At 36.7% G+C, this 25045-nt stretch overlaps 1 protein-coding gene across 1 annotated transcript in view; it reads left to right on the plus strand.

The window, feature by feature from the left end:
- COL25A1 (collagen type XXV alpha 1 chain) overlaps positions 1 to 25045 on the plus strand; it is a 393583-nt gene that overhangs the window by 181997 nt on the left and 186541 nt on the right. Inside the window, exons 3-4 of the mRNA XM_012766225.3 lie at positions 19943 to 19987; positions 22330 to 22337. Of these exons, the coding sequence (XP_012621679.1) occupies positions 19943 to 19987; positions 22330 to 22337 (53 nt within the window). The remainder of the gene's footprint in view (positions 1 to 19942; positions 19988 to 22329; positions 22338 to 25045) is intronic.

Raw genomic sequence — 25045 nt, forward strand, 5'->3', positions numbered from 1 at the left:
CCCTGTTTAGCATTTTATATCAGTTGGCATGATGATGTACACTTCATTTTCTTTTTTGTTTTCTCTTTTTATTTCATCATATAATGGGGGTACAAATATTGTTAAGGTTACACATATTGCCCTTGCCATCCCTTCCCTCCACCTTGCCGTGTCCGAGCTTCAATTTCTATGACAATGGGAATTTTTAAGAGTAGTTGCTTATTCTGTCTTCAAAACAAAGGAAGCCAATTATTCTGTGGGATAGGGACTAGAATTGGTCATATTTTCTGGAGCTACTTTGATTCATTTCTCAGCTAGTCCAAACAGCCACACAAATATTGAATGTTGGTCCTGCCTAGATAATCTACATCTTTTTTGTGGGTTGAATGATTAAGGTCTGGGCAAAAAGATATTGTTTTTGTTTTTCTTTCTGTTTATTAAACTATTATATTTAGTTATAGCTATTGTGTCATGGAAATGACACTGAAAAACTAGTAGAATCCAAGGGTGAACAGCAAAATTAAGAGGCTTGAAGATACAATCTATGAGAAGATAGTACAGAATTGAGTGTTTTCAGCCTCTAGGGAAAGCAACCAGGAAAGATATGATAGCATCCTAAATTATGTAAGTTATTGCTGGAATGAGTAATGGAACATTGACATTCAGCAGACCACACAAACTGATAAAGGTGCAATATGCCAAAGGATACATTTTGTTGTGATTCAGAGCTAAGCCTTAAATATCTAGCAGTCAACAATAAAGTGCTATATTATGAAGCCAAAATACCAGGAAGAACTTATTAAAGACCTGCTACAATTATGCTATTCTTTTTGAGCAAATACATACCAGATGAAAGAGCCCAGGTCACAGGATAGAAATGAGTTTTGTCCTCATGGAATCTCTGATCTAATGAATCTCCATGTTCTCATGGTGCCCATCATGGAGGTTATCTGTAGAGTTATTTCCGAATTGTAGAGGGATTTTAAAGGAATATTAGCAACAGAAATTACATTGAGGGGTTAAAAGGTATTAAGGAGCTTTTTTATTCTGAGGGAAGAGGCCCAGGTCTTGGTTTCTCTTCTTACATGAGTCTTTCCTTCCTGCCAGCCACCCAACACACACACATATTCTCTTTCTTTCTCTCTCTGTCTTTCTTTCTCTCTGTCTCTCTCTCTCTCGTTCTTTGAAATGGGCCAGATTGTGTGTATAACTGTATAGTGACCCCATCTGGAAACTTAATCCTCAGAGAAAAGCCTCAGCCTGATAAAACTCGATTGCAGGTACCAGCCCAGCACACCGTGCAGGAATGGAATAAGCTATAAAATACTATACTGTGTGCAGAGTCGGAGCAGCTCATGTTGGGGGTTGGAATGGGGTGGTGCTGAGCAGTATAAAATTTTATGTGGGCCCCCTATAGAGTTATGCAACTGATTTAATGCATCTGGGCAAGGCATAGCTTGGCAGCTGTAGTGCTGATTGCAACATTTATTGTTGAGCAATAAGACATCTTGGTAAGACTGGAGATGTGTGATGGTCATGGTGCTTGTCATCTCAACATCTTCAAAAGGTTTCAGAAAGAAGACAGAGAACTTGCAGAGGGTTCTGCAAGCTAAGAATGTGGGCGCGTCTGTGTTACAGACCTCAGAAAGGACAGAATAGTGAAATCACTATCAGCCACCAGATTTGAGAGACCCATATTGATCCTATAATTACAGGGAGAGCAAAGTTCCAAAATCTGGGATCCCTGTGATGTGACTGGGGCACGTTTTACACAGGAAAGAGAACTTCAATAATAATAACCTTAAGCACCAATTTTCAAAATAATACAGATTTCTCATTATTTCACTTTTTCAAAACTCATTCATACAAAAGACATAAACTAAGTTCATAAAGAAGAAATGTAACTATTAAATAAAAAATGTTTAGCCTAATTTTAATTTTTATTTCAAAATAAGGGCACTCATTTTCAAAATTTCTCATTTTTTAGCTGTCTTTTATTTTTAAAAATTCTATCTTTTAAAATATAGCTATCTAAAGTAAGTAGCATGTGCCTCTCATTTATGAATAAATAAAATGACTTTTTAAATGTTTAGAGTCTAGCAGCTTCTACATTTCCTGGACAATCCCAGTTCTCTTGTTTTTCTCCCCGAAAAGACCACAGAGCCATGATGGATGTGAACATTTCATTCACGCAGGGCCCAGGAAGGGTTTGTGCTGAGCCTCCTGCTTCTCTGCTGTCCCGTCTTCCTCTTAGCTGTCGTCACACGCATCATCTGCGTGACATACAATCCTACTGTAAAACTAATTAGGTATTATTAGTTTTAAATTGCCTGTTTTGGCAAGTCTGCAAGAGTTTCCTGGTAACCTAAAATTTAATATTGTCATATTTTATGTAATTTAAAAGGATTTAAATATTAGATATTTATAAAATCTTTAAATTCTTTAGAGTGGTTAAAGTATCAGATGAAGGAATTCCTTTCCCTTGAATACTTAGTATGTGGCATGGCCTGTGCTTGTCATATATCATGTCATTCCTCATCATAATTATTTCCTCTTATAGCACCTAACTATGCCTTTCACAGGACTTGTCCCAATCTATAAATACATAACATATTCTTGGTTTACTTGTTTGCCATCTGTCTCCATGTTTGTATGAAAACTCCATTCCAAACGTGCGTCCTTCCTGTGCGTCCTTCCTCTGAACTTTACCATGAAACCTAGAGCCAGGCTGTAAGAAGTTCTCTAATTATTTTTGAATAAATGAATAGTTTGTGAGGTCATATTTATCATTTCCATTTTATAGGTTAGGAAACTGAGACTGAGAGAGTTAAGTCACATTTAGAGAATCATGTTTAGTGGAGATGCAATTCTAGTCCAGATCTGTGAGCATCAAAACATGTGCTCTTTTCATTCATTTGTGCTGCTGCTTTTAAATAATAAACCACTATATAGCAATTTATCAGATTCATCACAGGCGATTTAGAAGTAAGCTTCTTTTTGACAAATTGAAAAATGAAAAATTTTTTATCCTAAGTTTGTTTACTTCTTCCCTCCCTGTTTCTCTCTTTCACCCTTTCCCTCACCTCCCACCCTCCCTTTCTGGCTGTCAGAAATGATAAATCTGTTGCATGTGCGCCCAGTTCTTAGACTAAATATCCTGCTTATTCATTACTTCTGTTTCTTTGTTGCATTTATCTTTTTCATTCAAATATAATGATCCAAATGCTGTGTTGAGTTTGCAGAGCCTTTAATATGTCATTAGAAAGACCTCGGTAAAAGAAAAGAGCAGGTGTCCCACCTGTGAAAAAGCAGTAAGAGAGGGGCTTAGTTTCCCAGGTCCAGCATGGGGCTTACTGCACTGGCCAGCTTCCAAGCTACTGAGATATGCACAGCTGGCCTTGGAGGGGCCACCAAAAGCAATGGCACGTGCCCCGGTAGACTTCTGGAGATTGTGTGGAATGGGACTTGAACTTAGAAGACAAAATATTGGTTTTAGGTTATTGTTGGAATCCTTTGGTGCATCAGGCTACAGAATACCCAGTATTGATTACCTGATGAAGACACTATCCTAGTGTCTTTGATTTTGAGATCTGAGCCTCTCAATTTTCTAAGACATAGTTTAATTGTGTTGAATTAATTTGGGAAAAATTTTCACCTCTTTAATCCCTTTTCTTCCATTGTTTTGCCTATTCCATTTTGCTGCTTTTCCTACTTAAATCATTACCATAATCTTGGCCTCAAAAAAATCAGCATGAGCCAAAGGCAGCCTCACGAGAGAGATACCACTTTCATGTGTGGCCCAAACATAGCACATAAACTACTCCCTGGAAAAGAAAACAAGAACTGTTCACCAGGAGATGGAGAATGTATTCACCCAAAAAGAAATTTTTCCCCATGCTTCCTGATGTCCTAAATGGTCCTCAACATGATGAAACCAAACTTAGGTTTGTGTCTGGCACCAGAACATTATCCACTGGAAATATGAACAAAACATTCTGTGGTTCTAATTTTAAAATGCTATGAAGATAAAAATATTTTCAGTATTTTTCTTCTGAAAGTCAAAGAGTTGCACCGTGTTCAGATGATGAGGCTGCCCTTGAAGGGAGTGGGCAGGGACTCGAGGCACAGTGGACTCTCCCAGCAATCGCGCACATCCCCAAGGTGTGGATATTTGAAGAGTGTAAGTTCTAAAGATGATTCTATAGTGAGTCAGATGAAAGAATTTTTTTAATGTTGGTATTTTTAATGTTGGCACAGGATGGTCTCCTTTAAACCTTATTCCCTTCCATGGGAAAGTCATAGGAATAAGATAAAAAGGACAACTAACTCAAAAGAATTCTCTCTTGGGATTTTTAGTTCATTCTTGCTATCTTTCCATGTGAAAGCCAATGCAAATTTAAAGGCCACATGTGTCTACAGGAAAATCCTTATAAGAAATCACAAATACTATGTAAGAATGAGAGTAACTTTATCTGAAAATGTTATATTATCCAAGTGACATGATGGAATTTGATTTTTCTGGTTCATTTATTCATAGGTTTACCAAATATCTATTAAGACTACCATCCTGCTAGACACTAAGGCTCAAAGATGGATTAGACTGATTCCCTGCCTTTAAGTACTTGAGAGAAGGAGATAGAAGCTGACTTATGAAGAAATAATTGCACTATAATGTGATAAGTGCTATAATGATGAGGGAGGTAGACAGGCTGGTATTCAAAATATTGACCAAGCAGTATGGTCTAGGCACCAACAAATCATAGTGGCCGCCAGCCTTGATGCTGGAACAGAGATTCGGAGATCTGTTGGCAGCTATTTCCCCCTTTAGTACCCGCTTTGGGTGGAGTTCCAGGGGGCTCCAGGGAAGGGGCCAGGGTGGTGAGATATGAGGAATTTAGGGGGAGGGGTGCTTCCAACACTGACTAATAACCAGTGTGGTAGTGCTGACGTGTATACCAGCTGCAAATCAGCTCTGGATTTGAAGGGATCATTTAATTCATTTAAAAATGAATGTCCATGTATTTCCATCACTATTATTCTAGATTGCTGTCTATTTTAACTTCACTGAGTACATTTCTGCAGCTGTCACTAAGCTTTGCTTCAAATGATGTGTGTACCACCCCGGGGCAGGTGGGTGTGTAAAGAAGACTTTGATGGGACTCTGCTCAGCTTCAGGTTATGGATTTAAATGACTGAGCATGTGTGGGTTTGCCAAAGATATTACTCGTACAAAAGGGTAGTTATGTACCACCTTTAATCTGACCATATTGCATTTCATCATTGGTTGCTGCAGTGAAATAAAAAACCTTGTCATACAATGAGTACTCGAATCTGTCATCATAAAGAAGGCCTTGTCAATCTTGGCTCAAAATCTAGGCCTAATGACCACACTGAAGATAGTCTTTAAATAAAATAGAGGTTGTTCATAGTCCTCTTTGCATTATTTCCTCTAAATTAATATTAGATATTTTTGGTTGTTCATCTAATAGAATAGAATTAAGGGAGAAGAAATTTAGTCTTTAAACACACAAACAGATAAAACACAGAAAAGGTTTTTGCAAGTCATCTGGTGTTCTTTGGGTTACTGCATCAATATTTTATAGCACCACAAACACAACAGAATGTTTCTGTTGGATAACCATAGAAGACAGTCTCCACACTCTTCTGGAGCGTAGAGCTGATCTGGTCAGATTAGAATGGACATGACTGAGCAAAGACTGGCTGTTGATTTGTCACGACTTGTGCTGCGACCGGGCAGGAGTGTTCCTCCTCCCAGACAGTCAGTCCCTCTGTTTCTTCACGAGGGAGGCCGAGCGTGTGGCGAGACCAAGCACCTGTGCCTCGTGAGCATGTGTACTCAGGAGAATGATTAGGACTCCGGGGGGATTTGTGCGCCTGCATCATGCCCTGGGCACTTCCCCTCCTCAATCCCTTTGGAATTTCTCAGCTGCAGCCATCAGTCCACGGGTTTAGCGGAGCCTGAAAGGGGCAGGGCATGTTGCTCTCGTTCATTACCACTCCTGAGTTCTTGCCATGGTTTTGAAAGGCCAGTAGAACTCTGGGCGCTGGCTGACCTCCTCACCATTGCATGTGATGCACCATCGCTCTCCTTCTACCCTTCACTTCCTCAAGGCAGCGGTTGCTGATATGATACCCACTTAATGTGCTTGCCTGTGTGATGTGCCATCTATGGACTTGACTGGCATTCTTGTATTCACTTTGATGGACCTAGGGTTACTACTTTTTTAGGTACTAGAGAGCAGGTGTGTTCATTTAGTTAGGAAGTTATTTTCTTTTGCTTTTCATAGAACCATATTGTTGGAAGGCACTCTAGAGCTCTGGTACAATCGTTTCATGTTATAGATAAGAAGTCTAAGATTCTGTAGAACTTATTGCAGCAAGGTTATTAACTAGGAGGTCTCTAGTTCTCTGTCCACTGTTCTTGCTGTCTCTTTGTTTCAGGGATGATTCAAATAAATATTCCACTGGTGGAAATTCTGAATTAAGTTACTATATGTGAGTAGAAAATATTGAAAAGAATTCCTCATATTTTAAAGGGAATTAATAGAAAGATACAAACAACCCTAATTTGGTGATTTGGTTATAGATTCTGTAATATTAAACCAAGTTATTATCCATTTATTTGTAGAATTTTGTAATTGTCTACAAAACTGACCTTGAATGCCAAAGATGTCCAAATACAAGAACCAATGTTTTCCAAGTTTTGGGGCTTGCACCTTCACTTGCAAAGGTCTGTGCATCCTGTCTTAAAAGAGGAAATGCAGACTCTGCAGAGGATCTAATTCACATCAGGTGCCAATATTCTGACACCGTTTCCAAAGCCCAAGGTTGACATATATTGTGTTAATGATAGAGGGACATTTTGTTTAATCTACCCAACATGTGTAAATAGTACCACCAACTTTTTTTATTCTATAAGACTCAAATCCTTAAAGAACATCTTTGACTTTCAACTTCTGTTCACCCTGTATTCAATTAAACCTCTCTAATTTTGATTCTTCATATCAAATATTACTTTCAGTATCTTTTTTCTGTCCCCATTTGTCACTAGGGCCTTATTACTTCATGTCTTAACTTTCGTAAGAGACTCGTGACTACCTGCCCTAACTCTTGCCAGGTTAGTCCTCACAAACCACTTTCTTCCTGTGATTATCTTACTACTCTATCTAATTTGCTTTTTATTACCTATTGGAGAATTTTTTAACTTCTTCTCCTGCTATTTGAGGCCTTCAGTAACCTGGACCAATTATACTTATCCAACCTTATTTCAAACAAAAATTCATATTCCAGCAATGGTAGTCTCATGGTGAGCTGCCGAGCACATAATTAGCTGTGTTAGTTTATGCCTTATTTTGTATTCTACCTTATTCTCTTTTTAAAATTTTTCTTATTTTTAATTATTATGGGTACATAGTATTTGTGTATATTTATAGGATACATGTGATATTTTGATATATGCATACAATCAGGGTAATTGGAGTATCCATCACCTTAGGCATTTATTATTTCTTTGTGTTAGAAACAGTTCAAATCCTCTTTTCAATCTACTCTTTTAAGTCAAATTAAAGTTTTACGTCTATGCCAAACTTTTCTCAACTGTCTTCTATGATCAACTATGGCATAGCCAATGCCGTTGGTGGTGTGACACTGTATTATATACTGGCTAACATTGTCCTTTACTTGTTTTTGTTTTGCTTTTGTTTTAGGCCCTGAATCTTGCACAAATGCATGAGGTCTTTTGAGGAAGAAACCAAACATACACATACATATGCAGTGTCAATAGCATAAGGCATTCATGACTATTCTTTACTTAAAATATGATAATAGTCCAGAACTATTTTAGTTATGCCCACTTTTATCTCAGTATAAAATAGTCAGAGAATTATCAAATTTAGCCAGGTGCCTAGGGGATTTATTTTATTTATAATAATCCTTTTTCATGCTGAGTATTAACTAACTTCAAAACTTACCAGTAGAATTTAAGGATTGTTTAACAATGATTGTGTGATGAAGAGGCTGAATATGGGGAATGATTCAATCTCATTAAGTCATACATATTCGCAAATATGCATATGGATGGAATATAGGTCATGTCAAAATGGATTAAGATCTTAATTTTCTCAGTTTTGTTCCCACTCCAATATAGATATGGAGAATCACTAGTAATGAAAATTTTTTCTATTGAACATATTTTACACAAAGCTCTTTGTATCAGAAATTTATTTTAATCATATTGCACAGTCATGTTATTCAAGACACTTTCTTTTGTGTCTTGAAAGACACCTAATGAGCCAGGTATTGGCACATTAAAAACAGGTCATTTTAGTCAGGAGCATAAAATAGATTTCATAGTATCAATTCCATTTCTAAGCTTCACAGTTCCTTTTATATTTACTACAGTTAATTTTTTCCTTGAAGGTTTTCCCTCTAATGTTACATGACACCATAATAAAATGTCATATTTTAAAACTGTCCTATTTTATGAAAAACTCCTGTGATAGTCAAACAGCATAATAAAAGAACTCCAATTCTGCTTTGAAACTACCTTCTTCGTCATAACTTAGAGTTGTAACCCTTGACCTTTCACCTCTAATAGTTAGTTCCAGAGCTTCTGGTCTACTTTATCAAGGGTCTTTCACAAGTCCTTTAAGGTTGATTGGCACTTGTAGTTAGGCCTCTGACACACGTCCGAACCTTGGCATGCTTTGAGATTCCCATCTCTGTTAGTACAAAAGATGACAGATGGAAATCCAACAAAATTTTGCTGTTTGTTTCTGTGTTATTTAAGGGCATAAGAATGTGTGTCAACCAAAATAAAAGGCTTTTCATATTTAAAAAAAACATCTGTGTTAGTTCCTACACAACATAGAAAAGAAATTCAACTTCTAAAGTTAAAATTGTATGTCTTGGATTGGCCCTTCTGCTGTTTCATTGGAAAATGTTTGCTTGGTGTGATGGATATAGCAGCATGCAAGTGCTAGAATTATTACAAAATCATATGGGGAAACATTTTATTCATAGAAATCTACTCATAATGTTTTTGTATTCCAGGGAATTTCCCTGTCAGGATGAATCTGAGATTTAACTGTGAGGAAATAACTATGTTTATTTTGAAGGAGGCAATGAAACTCCGTGGGAGAGGTTCAGAGATTTCAAGTATCATTTTTAATGGCCAAGTGGGACTTGATTTTCTGGTGAAGATCACCTCCATTAGCATTGTCTATGGGAGGCCAACCATTACCCTAACCTGTGCTGCATTTTTCTCAGTTAGTTTAACAAGATAATGTGACATTTTATAGAGCACTTTTCATATGTATGACATTTCCAAATACATCATAGCATCAAACGAATTCATTCCTTAAATAGGCAAATAACAGCTCCTCCTTAAACATACAGTTTGAAGTATGAAATGTCATTCCTATTCCTATTTAGGAAACTGAGACTAAAGGTATAAAATATTATATACTTAACAACTCTATTAAAATTAAACTGTATTGGGGGGCATGGGCAATATATGTAAGCTTAACATTTGTACCCCCATAATATGCTGAAATAAAAAAAATTAAACTGTATTAAACTGGTAGTGATATTCTAAGATACTGTGGGGCAGAATTTATATCACAACAAGAATCAATTCATGGGTATGTGGAAAAAAGACTAGAGGAGAAAAATGGGTCAAATATATGGCTAAGGAGAAAGGATTATCACTCCTGTATTATGTCTTCTTGAAATTAAGAAAGGAGAGGACAAGAATGATGAATGCCTAGGAATTAGGCAAAAGAAACTCTTTTGCATAGAATGAAGATTTGGGGGTGGATTAGTTAAATTAGAGAAAACTTTATGTGTTGGGCCAATAAGTAACTAATTCCTTTCATATTTAGTATGAAAGCTTATTGATCAAGGGAACTGCATGATGAAAATATGTTAAAATGATTACCATAGTAGTTGTGTGCAGATGGCTTTGAGAGATCAGTACGAATTCAGAGCTGAAGAGCAAGGGCCCAAACTATAGCATTAGTAATGGAAATGAAAAGAAAGAGATATGCAAGAGTTATTTCAAAGAAAAAACGGAAAAAACACTAAATTTCATAGGAACTAGAGGAAAGGACTAAAAAATTCTTTGATATTTCTAGCTTGTGTGAATGAAAAATTGTGTCATCATAGCCCAGATCCTAAAAGCCATGAAACTATTTTGACAGGAAGGTAATGGGGTTTTTTCTTATAATATTTTTGAGTTGGTACTGAGAACCCAAGACATGGCAGTTATCTTTTGCAAAGGACTTAGTGGACAAACGAGAAATTCAGATAGGTGAAAAATACTTATAATTGGTAACATTCAAAGAATGTTTACTCTGTGTCAGACATGTTTCTAAATGGATCATTTGGTAACATCTTCACAAAAATGAAGTAGATACTATGATTTACCTGATTTGAAGTTGAGGAAACTAAGGCACAGAGAGCTGGCAAGTGGCTGAGCCACAATCGGAAGCCAGGCAGACAAGCTCCAGAGTCCGTGGTCCTTGCTTCAGTCTGAAGTGGCAACAAGGCAGCGAGGTGGGGGCCGGGGGCAGTGATGGGATTGTAAGAAAAGACGGATTACTCGGGGAACTTTGTGAAGGCTGGACTGCAGACAGAAAAGGTCTAGAAGGTGCTCTCTCCACCTGGTTTTCTCATTCATCCAAGTCAAGTCTCAAAGACTAAATCTACCTATGTGGCACCTCCCTTTATGTGACTGTGCTTTGCAGCAAGGACGCGTGTATGTCTTCCCAGCTGCCCCGTGCCAGCTCCCTCACCAGGGAAGTGTCTCATCCGATACTCAGAACAAGTCCGAAGTGGATATTATTACCCACATTTTGTCAATATGGAAACAGTTCTAAAAGGTTAATCTGTCCAAAGTCACATAGTTACCTTGTTGAAGAGTCAAGTTCAAATATATAGTTCCTTACAGCTGATTTCAAAAGTTGTGGTCTGCCATTTTTTGTTTTTAACCAGAAGAAATACTACAAAAGTGTTATTGTTATTTCAGCTTAAAAAAAAAAAAAGTCATCCTCCCTGGTGGTCTAGTGGGAAAAAAAATGCAAAAAAGAAGAAAAAAGTCATCTCTTTAATTAATATTTACTTATGTGCCAGGTACTGAAAATACAATAGTGAATAATGCAGACAACATCCCTCATTTCTAAAAGATCAGTATTTTTCTTGTTTGTCTCACTTTCAATACTTGTATATAAGGTACTGGATAAAAACTGATGGGCATGGTATGAAAGTGGATCAGCTGAGCTTACACAGAAATATGTGTTACTCACATCCCCTTAGGCTAACCATGAGTATTTTCAGTGTAGAAAGAGAGAATAGTTCCTTTTTAGCTTTATAAAATAAAAGTTTATTAACTTTTGGCCAGTGATTTCTCATTATCATTTTTCATTTCAAATGAAAAGCTAAAAATAAGCCTAGAAACTAGAATTTTAAACAAAAGCCTTAAGAAATATTCAGGAACTTATTTTTTCTAGGTTGACCTTAAAGCTCCTATTTTCCTTAATAGCAGTTATGTATACGTGTATCAGAAAATACAGTGATCTGTAGTGTGCTTAATTAAGTGACCCAGGTTTTAGTTTTAGCATTTATAATCCAAGAGTCAGGCTGTCTGGATATAAATCCCTCAACCCATCACTTGCTAGCTGTGTGACCTTGAGCAACTCATTTAACCTCTCTATATCATCACTTTCCAAAATCTTATTGAGATCACACAAGTAGTGTAAATAAATGAGATGAGGCATGTACAATGCCTAGCCCAGTACAGGTGTGTGATTGGCACTCTAAGTATTAACTGGCATTGTCCCTTTTATTATGTCCTAGTATTTTGTACACCCCTGAGCCCCATGGTACTATGGGCTCATCATGTTTTCCTTCTTCCGTGGACAGCAGTCTTATTTATCATTCTGCACGGATTGCTTTAGTATACTCGGGCCCTGACACTTATTTCATTGTGTCCAGACTTCCATGTGGTCCTTTTCCTCTGAAGTCCTCCTACTCTTATTCTGATTGCTTCATCTTGCCTTTGTGTTTACTCCTTTTCCATCACTAATTTTCAGTGTCAAGCCAGTTCTGTTATGATTATTTTTACCACTGAGTGCTAATTTTGGCAATAGGCATGCTACATCATTAGTTTAGCACCAGCTTAAAAAAAACTGGGCCATTTACATGTGTGTAGTGGTGTATGTGGTGCCGTTGTGCTTAATTCATCCACCAGCAATTTGGCAAAAGCTTGGGATGTTCCCAAGCCATTAATGAAAACAAATCCTAGTTTCTGTTAGCCCACTTTTTGTTTTTTCATTTTCCATGAGGAAGATTGTTTCAATCTCTGATAAATTAAAAATTAACATTATTTTATTTGTTGAGTATGTGAAAAACTACATTCAACTGTTGAACTTATTTTTTTTGTTGTTGTTAGTTAAAAATTTTTCTTTACCTTTACAAGATCTACCACTCTAGATTCCATTAGAAACATGTAATCAGGAAAACTTATTTAAAACATTTTTCTGCCAGCTTGGGAACTAACGTTTTTTTCATGTTAATATATTACATGGTAGAGATAATAATCACTTATTGTATAGCAATATAATCTCACAAAGAAATGCATCTTTCCTATTTCCCAACCCCTACTCTCTGACATCTTACAGCCCCCTTCTCTACAAGTACAAATAAAAAAAGCTGTCATGATAAATCCCCTGTAGGATCATGGGGTAAAACATTCTAGTACCATAATAATGAAACACTTTATGTGTGGGAAAAGAATGATAGAAATAACAACTGTGCCACATCAGACCTCATTAAAGTCAATGAGCTGCAACATCAGGCTATTTGTAGTCCTGAACAGTTTCTATTGAATATTCTACTATATTATCTAAATATTAAAAACAGCAATAAAGACAACCCCTCATTTGCTGGAATTCCATTTCTGGAAACAAAGCATCTGCATAAAGCCCAGAAAATGTTTCATTGCACTTGGTTTGGAAATCCCTTTCTTTTATTGTTTAAGTTCAGTAGTTTTCCAGTATAATCTTGTGAGAGTCTCCAATTGTCTCACAAATATGGGTTTTTCCTAGTTATAAAATTTATAAATATCAACTAATTCTTACATAAACTTGAAATGCTTCATTTAAACCTTGCACCAGTTAAAACTAAACTTACATTGAGATGACTCGGAAGAAGTTTTAGAAGGCAATTTTGGTCCATTGTTGTTTCTCTGCAGGAATAGAAACTCAACTAATTTAAAGATAATTCTAATGATCACACAATGTTGAGAATTAGATTCACCATAATTCTACTGTAATTCACTTGTATTTTTTAAAACATTTTAATAGCAATTTAAAGATTTTCACTTTCTTAAAATTGGAAAAATATAGTAATAGATAAAACAAGAGTCCTGCTCTCAATGTATTTCATGAAAAAGATAAAAACATCTTTGCCAGAAGGGCATGCCTTGCTGCTTGTAACTCTCCTAATGAGAAGTATTCTGGAATAACTAGCCCATTTTCTTCTAAATCAGTGACTTTTAAACTGTTTTGGCTACTACCCCCAAGGCAGTATTGCATTGTATATTTAAACCAGTACATGCATATATATCCTCCCAGTTGGCTTTAGGTGGCTTAGTGTGTACACTGTTAATGTACCCACACTTGTTAGCCACTGAAGGGAGTTCTTTTCTATTCTTATACCTTCCAAGGGCTATGTTGTTTTTTATCTTCATTCAGTGAACACAATTTCTGCACATACCTGTTATTTATTATGATTAACTTTCATTCCATGGAGATTAAAACCTGAGGATGGCCAGGTGCGGTGGCTCACTCCTGTAATCCCAGCACTTTAAGAGGCCGAGGCAGGAGGATCACTTGACCCCAGGAGTTTGAGACCAGTCTGAGCAACGTATCGAGGCTCACATCTCTACAAAAATAAAAACAAAAAGCAAAAAAACTTGCAGAAATTTGAAACGAAAACACACGCATAAAAGACGTTTAAAACAAACAAGTCTATTGAAAACATCTTGAGAATTAAATCTCCTGAATAAAAAAGTTATTTTTCAAAAACCTAACGTGTTATGGAATACTGCAGGCATGTATGAGGCAGCCCACCGGCAGCATCCCTGTAAAGTTTCCGCGAGGGATCAGCCTGGCGCCTGTTGCTAGAGATACAAGGATGAACAAGAGCATCACAGCCTCAAGAGCTTCCAGTCTGGTGGGAGACTGTCCCAAGAATTAATAATACATCTGCCCAAGTAATCATATTATAGAAAACAAGGCAGGCATTGATGAAGTGGAGCATTTTGGAAAGTTTGTGCTGGTTGTGCCCAGCACCTCAGCTGTGGAATGTAAATTCAAAAATGAGAGGTGCATCCAAGAGCACTGGGGTTGGAATCAGGAAGCTGGCATCTGCTGTGTGGGACCTTGGACAGGTTGTTTTATCTCTTGGTCTTGACATTATATTTGCAGCAGTGTGAATCATTTATAAGCTTGTTTTAGCCAAGGAGCTTTTACTTCAAAGGGTTGCAATCCAGTATGGCAAACTGGAGCTGCCCTGCTTGTCCAGGTGTAAACCCTTTGGCTTGTAGGGCCTCCTGGGTATGTTGTAGTACAGACATTTTGTGAGTATGGAGAGAATACATTTTAGTTAATATTCTACTTCTACTAGATATTTGTTGGCTAAGCCTTTTACTTCTAATTGTGGAATGAAACGCTTTGGTCCATCTTGAAGGAATTTTAGGCATTAAGCAAGCAAACAGGTGGGAGGACTTTGGGCAAGGCTCTGAAATTAATCTGTGCCTACTTGCAAGGTTAATCCAGAAGATCTGAAGGTAAACCTGGTTTAGTATTTGGACGTAGCTGGAGGATGGGGGAGGTTGGTTCAGAAAGGATGATCTGTCTCCTGTGTGCTCAGACAGGTTTCTCCTTCCCGAGAGCCAGCTGCAGCTGTTGGAGACCTATTCCTGGGATCACTGGGTGTGGAGGAGCAGCCTGGCTTGCATGCATTTCTCCCCCAGCCCCCAGCCCAGCATGCGTCTGCCAGGAGAACTGCATCTGCAAGCTACTTGTTACCCTTCCCTCCCTGACCACAGGTTCAATTTCCAGCTCTTTCCTTTGCCTTAATATCTCCATTTTTCTGCCCCTAGAATTTGGAATAAGAGTGTTTGTTTTTTTTGGAATATTTACTGTCATTTGAAGTATTTTATGATATTTTCTCTAATGTACTTAAAAGATCCCTATGCCTCTGGAGGTGAAATGTCCGAGTTTCAGCTTTTTATTTAGGTACATCAAATTGTTTAGAAGTCTCACTATTTTTATTGATGAATATGGCAGTAATAGAGCATGGAAATAGTTTATAAGCTTCAACACATTAATGAAAGATGAAGGAAACAGTCATTTAGTATATGTAATAGCACTTTACAGTTTTCATCCTCAGAATAGTCAGATAAATGTGGTGGATTTAGTATGAATTACAAGATATTGTAGCAGATTAAAATCAAAGAGGTTAAATTGACAGCTCAATTCACACAGTAGGAAAAAATCTGCAGGTCTTTTAACTCTCTGTTCCATGTTCTCTTCATTATATTAAATTGCCTCTTTGAATATTATAATTAAAAGGTAATATTAATCTCTCATGATCTTGTTCACATACATTTTCAGCTTTCTTATAGAAAACTCAAATATATTATAATCACTATTGACTAAAAATAAAATATAAATAAAGCAAAAGAGGGAGCCAACATTTATTGAGCAATTAGTATGTGTCTTTATATACACTCATTGTCTCCTTCATTCAATCAGGAATTAATTCTCTAATGATCTGTGTAATTAGTGACCATTAAGTCATTCTGGTAATAAGATGGCTACATTTCTCTCTATTCTTATGTTTTCATGGCAACACACCAAAGCACAATCACCCAGGGCATGAGCCTGCGCTTTGCTTTCTATCCACATGACACCTGCCCTCCTAAAAGCAGACATAGCCAGAAATGTGTATTGAAATAGAAAGCAAGAATTCAAAACCAAACCAAAGTATCCACCCAATTATGAATTCTGAAACTTTTCTCTAAATGCTTATTGTGTTTAATTATAAATGTTTATAAGAAGTAAAACTATTTCAAAATACAAATAAAATACCTGTGAAAAATCCCTAGAAAGGTTATGTTTGAGCTCAGCCTTGAAATACTAATAGTAGAGAAAAGTAAACAGATTCAAGTAACAGGAGCAGAATTGACAGGTTTTGGTAATTCATGTGATGAATCAGGTAAGGGCATCCAGCCACGTCCAATAACCACCCATCCTCAAGACCATGTGAAGGCCCATAGATAGGCATGTGTTTAATTTTAAGCACCCATCTAACCTTAGAGAAGAACCTTATCACAGCTGAGTATCATTAGTGAGGAGTAGGGTGTTCAAACACCCTAGTTATGGACCAAAGAAACTGGCTTGGTTTAAGAGGCCTTGCTATGATGTTATTTGATGAACTGGGGTGGTCTGCAATTGGGTTTAAGTTACTAGTCTTTAAAGCGTTACCATTATGGCTGATTTCTATCTCGTGCTGACGGTTTACATCATCTCTTTGCAAAGTTAGCAAGAACTCATTCTGAAGCAGGAACAGTACCAATTGTCATTAATTTTCAAATCATAAAGAACAATCTAGTTTTGAAGTTTCTGTTTTCTGCAATTCTTTGTTCATTGAATGAATTCTTTGTTTATAAGTTTTCATTTCCTCTGTCACTAATAGTGTCTGCCTTTTCTTTTCCCTTTCATATTCTTGAACCAGTTTCTTTTGCAGAGTCATGTCTTTCTGGCGACAGACTTCACTGAGAATTTCTGTTGCAAGGATCTGGTTAAATTCAGTGGATAAAAATCATGTTCCAGCTTCTGTATTTGTTCATATAGCTCATGCCTGGCTGACACTTCATTACTCAGTTCACAATGGGAATGGTCACTATCTTTTCAACTATTGTTAATGTCAGTTTTGTCTGGAAAATATCTATCATTTGTCTTTTCTTATTTTTTATCTTCTCACTCTGGTGATCTGCCAGCTGTCCTTTGTCAAATCCATCCCATCCATTTCATTTATTATTATTATTTTGTCCTTAAATTCAGAAGCAAGATCAAATAATGTTAGCTGTCCAGTAGACTTCTTCAAAAATCAATTTATTCCCTTTATAGGTAAGATCTTTGTGTCTTTCTGAGAGTTTTGTATAATTTAGTAGTTCACTGAGCTCAGTGCAATGCTCATTGTAGTCTTTTTTTTTTTGAGACAGAGTCTCGCTTTGTTGCCCAGGCTAGAGTGAGTGCCGTGGCGTCAGCCTAGCTCACAGCAACCTCAAACTCCTGGGCTCAGGCAATCCTGCTGCCTCAGCCTTCCGAGTAGCTGGGATTACAGGCATGTGTCACCATGCCCGGCTAATTTTTTCTATATATATTAGTTAGCCAATTAATTTCTTTCTATTTATAGTAGAGACGGGGTCTTGCTCTTGCTCAGGCTGGTTTCGAACTCCTGACCTTGAGCAATCCGCCCGGCTAGGCCTCCCAGCATGCTAGGATTACAGGCGTGAGCCACCGCGCCACCGCCACATTGTAGTCTTGTTTCCTGTAAGAATTACAACATGCTTTCTTAAAGTCAGTATTTGCTTTGTAAATTCAGTAGAGTTTAGATTCCCATCTTCTCATAACTTAGTTTAGTCTCATCTTCTCCCTCAAATATTATGATATTCTTTGTAAAACCGTGCTATATTCAATAGACATCTGTCTTGCCAACTGTCTTTTCCATTTCCTTGCATTCTGTTCTTCTTCAATTCTCCATATAACAAGCAGATTTTCCATGGCATTTGATTCATTTCTTTAAGCTTGCAGACATGTTCAGAAATATTCTTACTTCGTTTCTTGCTTTCTTCCAAAGATATCCTTGCTTCTTTAGTCATTTTTCATAATCTCTTTTAAATATTTTTAAGTTTTTTTTTAAAACATTTGTGCAATCTATTGTTTTTCCTTGATAAATTTTCTTGTTTAATAGAAACATTTTTCAAGGGTAAAATGGCAAATATCCTAATTTCCAATAAATAAATAATAATTATAGGCTTCTGAGATATAAATATCAGGACTGGGCCCTTCTGGCACCTTTGTTGTTGATGAGACAACAGTCAGAATACCTTCCACTGTGTTATTTTCCCTCTGGTAGTTTTTGACATTTTCTCTTTATCCTTGAATATTCGAGTTTCTCCTTCCATGTGTTTAATGTGAATTATTTTTACTTGCTACTTGAAGTATAAGTTCAACCTTAGAACTTCTATATTCAATATTGGAAAATTCTCATCTATGATCTCATCAACAGCGACTTCTAATGGGTGAACCCCTACTGGTGAACTACAGGCTTCATAAATATATAATTGGTAAATAGTTCTTATTTTAAGTGGTGTTGTAATAGAAAAAATATAATTCCTAGTCTTAAGGAAGTTGCATATATCAGAATATATCAATATGTGTGTGTGTGTGTGTGTTGATGTGTGTTTGAGCTAGTGTACAAATGTATATTTTTCATACCTATTAGTGTCTCCCTTGGTTTATTTATTTATAATATCCTCCTACTGCTCTATATCTGGCCCAAAATACCTTGAATATGATGAAAACATTTCTTTATTCCAGAATACAATAAGAAATCTGAATTTTTTATTGACAGTTTTGGACCTTGCTGCAAAGTTGCTTTTTAAAATATTTTCAATTGATTTTATTGCTTGTTTTTTAACCTCCTACAAAACACAGATGGTCAGACTTATTCTGTGCAAGGGTTTAGGAGGAAACTAACTGCATCACTGATTTTTTTTTTTTTTTACTCCTCATGATAGCATTTCCATGTGGAAGGTAGTAGCTCAGATCATGTTGAAAGTCAGCTGGATACTAAGACCTGTGTTGCTTTTGTCTTGAACTTTCTAGAGTTTGGAAGTCATCAGTCCTACTTAGCAGCTCATTCTTTAAAACCAAACAGTTCACTATTTTCCTTGGCCTTTTCCTCCTAGCAAATATTGTAAGACTTCAATTTTCATCGTGGGCTAGTTATTCTCTTCTATTTGCCTGAACCATAATTCAGTGGGAGCTATTCCTACCCACGGACATGAGGACAGAAATTATATGATTGAGAATAATGGCTTGAAAGCCAGGAAAGTCTAGAATCTTGTGCTAAGTCGGATACAGACTAGCTTGGTGGTCTTTACTGGCAACTCACTCAGAAAAAAAAAAGTTTTTCTCCACTTTTAAAATGAGATCGTCATAAAGGCTATTTGTTCAATGACAATAATGATCCAGTCCCTATAGAAAAATCAGACATATAGTTACTACCTGAACACTGTCCAATTAAAAGGATTGTGATTTTATTCAAGTGGTTCTTAATTAGAGAAAGTCCAAATATTCACATTTAATAAAATAAAAATATCTGTAAGGATTATTTGCATTAGTAATATAGACATTTAACTAACTGCTAACTAAATATTTTCAGAGAAATCATGATGGACCTGAATGAAGAGAAACTATAGCCGTTTCAACTTAGTACTTTTAATTATTATACCAAAACCTTCAGAAACAAAGTATTGCTAAGAAACATAAAATCTCAACACCACGAATTTTCTTAGCAAAACTTTTCTTTATCGATGATATCTGAGCAGGATAAACAATTCTGAATCATTAGTGTTCTTAAGTAGCACTAGATGATTAGATATCTAGAGCAGCTTTGATAATTAAGTGACACTTTAAGAGTTTTCCTGAAACACTAAGACAATACTGACCTTTACAAATATCTGGCCCCTTTCTTGAAGTTGGTAGTTTAAAACAGTGAGAAAATATATGGAAATTATTTACTAGCCATTTTGGAACCAGAAAAAAAGGTTAAAACGACACTGAAAACTTTATCCTTTGTATTTCAGGCCCTCCGGGGAAAAGAGGTAAGAGGGGCCGAAGAGGAGAATCTGGTAAGTGTCTCTTTCAGCTGCTCTGTGTGGTTCATGTTTTGGTTGGGTTCCTGCATCTGTTCCTCCTAATTCATGATAACATTGTCTTGTTGGAGGTAGTGTGTGTCTTTAAATCTTCTCTGCTAGACCTAGAATTTTTGTTTATCTTCTCCTCACTTCCATCAAAGTGTAAGAAGGAGAAGGTTGCAAACTATTGTTAATTACAGTTAGGAATCATTGGCACCCAATTTTGGCTTATTTACTGGGTTAGGTTAAGTCTGCCCTTTCCATGCACAACGGAGGGTTTCTTAGCTCCATCCAGGACAGCACCCCCATGTTTTCCTCTCTGTAGGTGGGCAATAAACATGGGTGCTCTGCGCAAACATCTGCCTTGGGACACCGGGCCACGTGTCTTGGAGAGCTTTATTATTATTTTATCCAACTGGCACACTTCTGTCATGCTTTTACTCTCATTCTTTCCAAAATTTGGGAACTCTTATCCTTCTCATATAACCGTGGAATTTTAGTGGTGACAGGAGCCTTAGTAATCAATCCCGGGTTTTCATTTTGTAGTCGAGGAAATGGAGGCCCAGAGCAGTCAGGTGATATCGCCAAGGCCGTCCGATTGTTTATAAGCAGAACTTGAAACAGAACCAGTTGTCCTGACTCCCAGTAAATTTTTGCTTTCAGGCCAAACCTCTATTGCAAAGTCAAACAGAAAAGTCAAATAAAAAAATTTTCTTTAAACCAAGGTAATCTGTATAAGTGAGTTCACTTACTGTGTTACTTGTTTAATAAAATTTAAGATTCCAAAACTATAAACGACCACATGAGGTCTTAGCAGGCCATCAGTTCTTTCTTGCAAGATAAGGTAATTTAAGGCTTGACTTTAGGATGCTGTGAAATGTTATTTTCCAGTATTTCTTATAAGTATTTATCAGTATTAAAAATAATCAGTTACTAAGTATTGAAACAGTAGAAGCACTAACCTGTCAAGAACAACAGATAGCAGATCCATGTGGCTTTTTTGGTCTCATTTCCTCTTCTGCATTGAAAAAGATGTCAAAATAAAAAAGGTTTATTGAAATTCATTAATTTGAGTAAAGTATCTGCTTAATTTTTAAAAGAGTATTCTCAAAAGCTATCTTTAAACCTTGTGGAATCTAAATAATTGGAAACTTGTATGGGTTTCACCAAGTGCAAAATTTTATAATAGGGAATGCTTTATAAATTTGTTTTGAGGAAAAGGAAATGGTAAAACATTAGTGGAGTCAGATAATCATGAAAATGATCTTCGTGTCAAAAAAGGATTTGAGGAAAAGTGAAAATTTTGTGCTTATGCAAAGTTTTATAGAAAATATAAAAGTCAGTTTCCAACTTCCTTGCTACTTGGAACTGGTATGTTTTTTGTTGTTGTTGTTGTTTGGTTTTTTTTGAGACAGGGTCTCACTTTGTTGCCCAGCCTAGAGTGGGTGCCATGGCATCAGCCTAGCTCACAGCAACCTCACACTCCTGGGCTCAAGCAATCCTGCTGCCTCAGCCTCCTGAGTAGCTGGGACTACAGGCATGCACCACCATGCCCGGCTAATTTTTTCTATATATATGTTAGTTGGCCAATTAATTTCTTTCTATTTATAGTAGAGACGGGGTCTTGCTCTTGCTCAGGCTGGTTTCGAACTCCTGACCTCGAGCTATCCACCTGCCTCGGCCTCCCAGAATGCTAGGATTACAGGCGTGAGCCACCGAGTCCGGCCTGGAACTGGTGTTTTAATTGAGTATATGGTGTGTGAAATATTGAAATTTTCCTAGACTTTGCCTATTTTGATGAGAAAACATAGTTTTAAAGAAATCTCTGTAAGCACCAAACTTAGTCTTTCATGTATTTATTTACAGTACTGTTGTGCAAAATACATTCTTAGAACAAAGAATAGGTACGTTTCTGTTTGGCTGTCTTAGCAAAACCAGGAAGTTATATATCAATTCTCTATGACTGATCTACCATAAAATATGAAAGATCCTCCTAATTCATATTTTATCTAAACTTTGATAAATTAGACAGTCTTTACTAAACATACATGAACCTCTCAGTAATCCCTAGATAGCCCTCAGGGAATCTGAAAATTCCTTGAAATTTTATGTAAGATTTTGTGTGCAGGTGTAAATGCATGTTTCTGAGATGATCTCAAAGGCTCCATGTGCTAAATAAAAGATTAAGAATCACTGAATTCTAAATATCTTCCATGTCCCATGTATAATGCTGATGATTATAATGTTGTTCCAATCTTTTATTTAATCTTAACTTTTTCATATTCACTAATTCATCTCTCCCTTTTTCTTATCTCTCCCCCTCCCCCCTCCCTTAGGTCCTCCTGTAAGTATATCGGTGCATTTTGGCTCTTCTGCATTAATCAGGATCACGTATGTTAAAACTTTGTTAAAACATCAAAATATAGTCTATACTTCAATTATAGAAATATTACTGACCTCTTAAGAGTGCTTAAATTTGGAAAATTATTTTTTTAAGTACACAATTTTGTGATCATGTGATATGTTGGAGTACAATATGTATCAATTCAAAAAAACATTTATTTTTTATACAATCCCACATCAATTACCCTCGTGGGACTTTTGAATAACTTATGAAGCTTCTGATTTTAAATGCTTTTCCTGGAATTCTGAGGTTTCTTTTGCAAGAAAATCTCCAAGTTATTTCACACTTCTTTTTTCATCTGTTTAAACTTGTATCTGAAATATTTGCATTTGCCAGTCCACCAAATGTAGATGGCAACCTGATCATGGAAATGATCCCCCTGTGGGCTTGGGGCAGTGCCCCTCCTTAGGCAGCACTCGCTTTGAAGTCTGCTGGAGTTTTGCCTGCATAGAGAGCCTGAGATGGGGCCCTTGGAGAGCTTCACTTTCTTTTTTCTTCCCTTGAGTAGGTCATAGCTGCAGCATTCCAGTCTGCTTTGCGCTCACAGGAACAGATTATCTTGTCAGCTTTGAGCTAGATGTGTTTTTGAGTAATATCCTGGATATCTGTTGTCTGACCCCAGTGTTTATACGGTGCACTGTGCATTTACAGTAGCGATGATCATTGGCCTCAGGATATTTTCTCATCCCAGATAGCCAGTTTGCTCCAGGCTTCACAGACTCCACTTTGGCAACTTATCTAACAGGCCAGCGTGGTCCAAGGAGAGAGGCTTAGTATATACTGGGTTGCTTTATTCAGAGGAAGCATTGGCTTCCAAATATCTTTTGCAGTCTTCCTGCCACGTTCGAGGATGGAACATAAATCATATCAGAAATGACTTTGCTTCTGTAACTGACTTTCAGCTCTTGCTTAATGCTAGGCAGATGGCATGCCCCAGGTCTAGGAGCCTTTACTCTCTGGCTTCATATGTAAGCCTCTTCATGTTAAGTAACAAACCACTACTACCTACGCAGGGGAAATTTCAGAGGTTATGGCCAGAGTAGAACATTCAAGGCTTCTTTTTGTGAAATATGTATTAGCCATGCCAAGAGGCAGTTAAATCTCATTTCTACCTCATTATGATGCTCAGGATTCTAATATTTCCTCTTTGGCTCCTTGAAAATTCAAAGAACCATATAGCTCTCACTTTCTTAGAGCCACCTGTGAGTCTCAATTCTCTACCCTTAAACATTTCAGTTGTTCTCCCTTTTCTTATTATATATGAAGAAACGAGTACTAGCATTACTACTCCCCTAGCATATGGCAGGCAATATTGTAGGCACTTTACATGCATAATTTCATTTTGTTCTCACACAATCTCCCAATGTTACCATTCCCATTGTTCAGTGAAGAAACTGAGGCCCAGAGAGGTTAAATACCAAAGGTTGCACAGCCAGAGGGTTTGCAAAGTTGAAACTAATTAGATATGCTTAATTTCAAATCTATTACCACTTCAGCCCTCTTCCTTATGAATTATAATTTTGTTATAACATGGACCATTGTTACACAGGTTTGGCAGGCCATGGGTCAAATCATGTTTCTTCATATAAATAATTACATATAACAAAAGCGTGAACAAAAAATGTAAATGGCTAATTTATAAAATAAGCATTAATATCGCCCCACCTTGGCTCTGTCTTAAGAAAGTTATAACGTGTTTAGCAAACTACATTAAATCTAAGAAATGAGGTATAATCAGGAGTTTTCATACTGACTAAAAGGTAATACAAATTGTTCACATTTGATAAGATGAACAATCATTAATTGTGAAAAAGAGAAAAAATCCTATTGCTTATGCTGTCTTTATTCATACAATAAAGTTTTACTGTAGGACTTAGGACTCAATATTATGGGCACCTTAATGGGTAAAATATAATGAAATCCTCTTGAGGCTCTAATTTCTCAACCTCCATATGTGATTTCTGAGAAGTATCTGCCTTCCATCAAGTTTTGCTTTAGAGCAGGTGGCATTATAACAAATTTCTAGTGTACTTCTTGAATCTGAATAAACATTAATGAACAGTGGCATTATTATGATAAATTTATCAATAATTTAGTAATTTAGAGGAAATACCCAATTACTGACCATTTTAATTTCTAGTGAACACACTCTTCCTATTTTTATCATCACTTTAATTTTATGTGCAGTTGACCCTTGAGTGATGTGCGGGTTGGGGTACCAACCCCTGCTCAGTATAAAGTCCATGTATAACTTTTGACTTCCTAAAAACTTTACTACAAATAGACTACTGGTGACCTTATTGATAACATAAGCAATTGATTAACAGATATCTTGTATGTTATATGTGTTATATACTGTGTTCTTACAATAAAGTAAGCTAGAGAAAAGAAAATGTTACTAAGAAAATCATAAGGAAGAGAAAATGTTTACTGTTCATTAAATGAAAGTGTATCATCATAAAGGTTTTCATCCTCATTGTTTTCAATTAAGTAGACTGAGTAGGAGGAGAAGGTGGAAGAGAAGTTGGTCTTGCTATGGGAGGGCAGCAGGAAGAGGCAGAAGAAAATCTACATACAAGTGGACCTATGCAGTTCAAGGGTCAACTTGTTCAAGAGTTAACTATTTATATGTTTACACTTCTTTCCCT

Source organism: Microcebus murinus, chromosome 27 (genome assembly GCF_040939455.1).
Source record: "Microcebus murinus isolate Inina chromosome 27, M.murinus_Inina_mat1.0, whole genome shotgun sequence".
Classification (NCBI taxonomy): Eukaryota; Metazoa; Chordata; class Mammalia; order Primates; family Cheirogaleidae; genus Microcebus; species Microcebus murinus.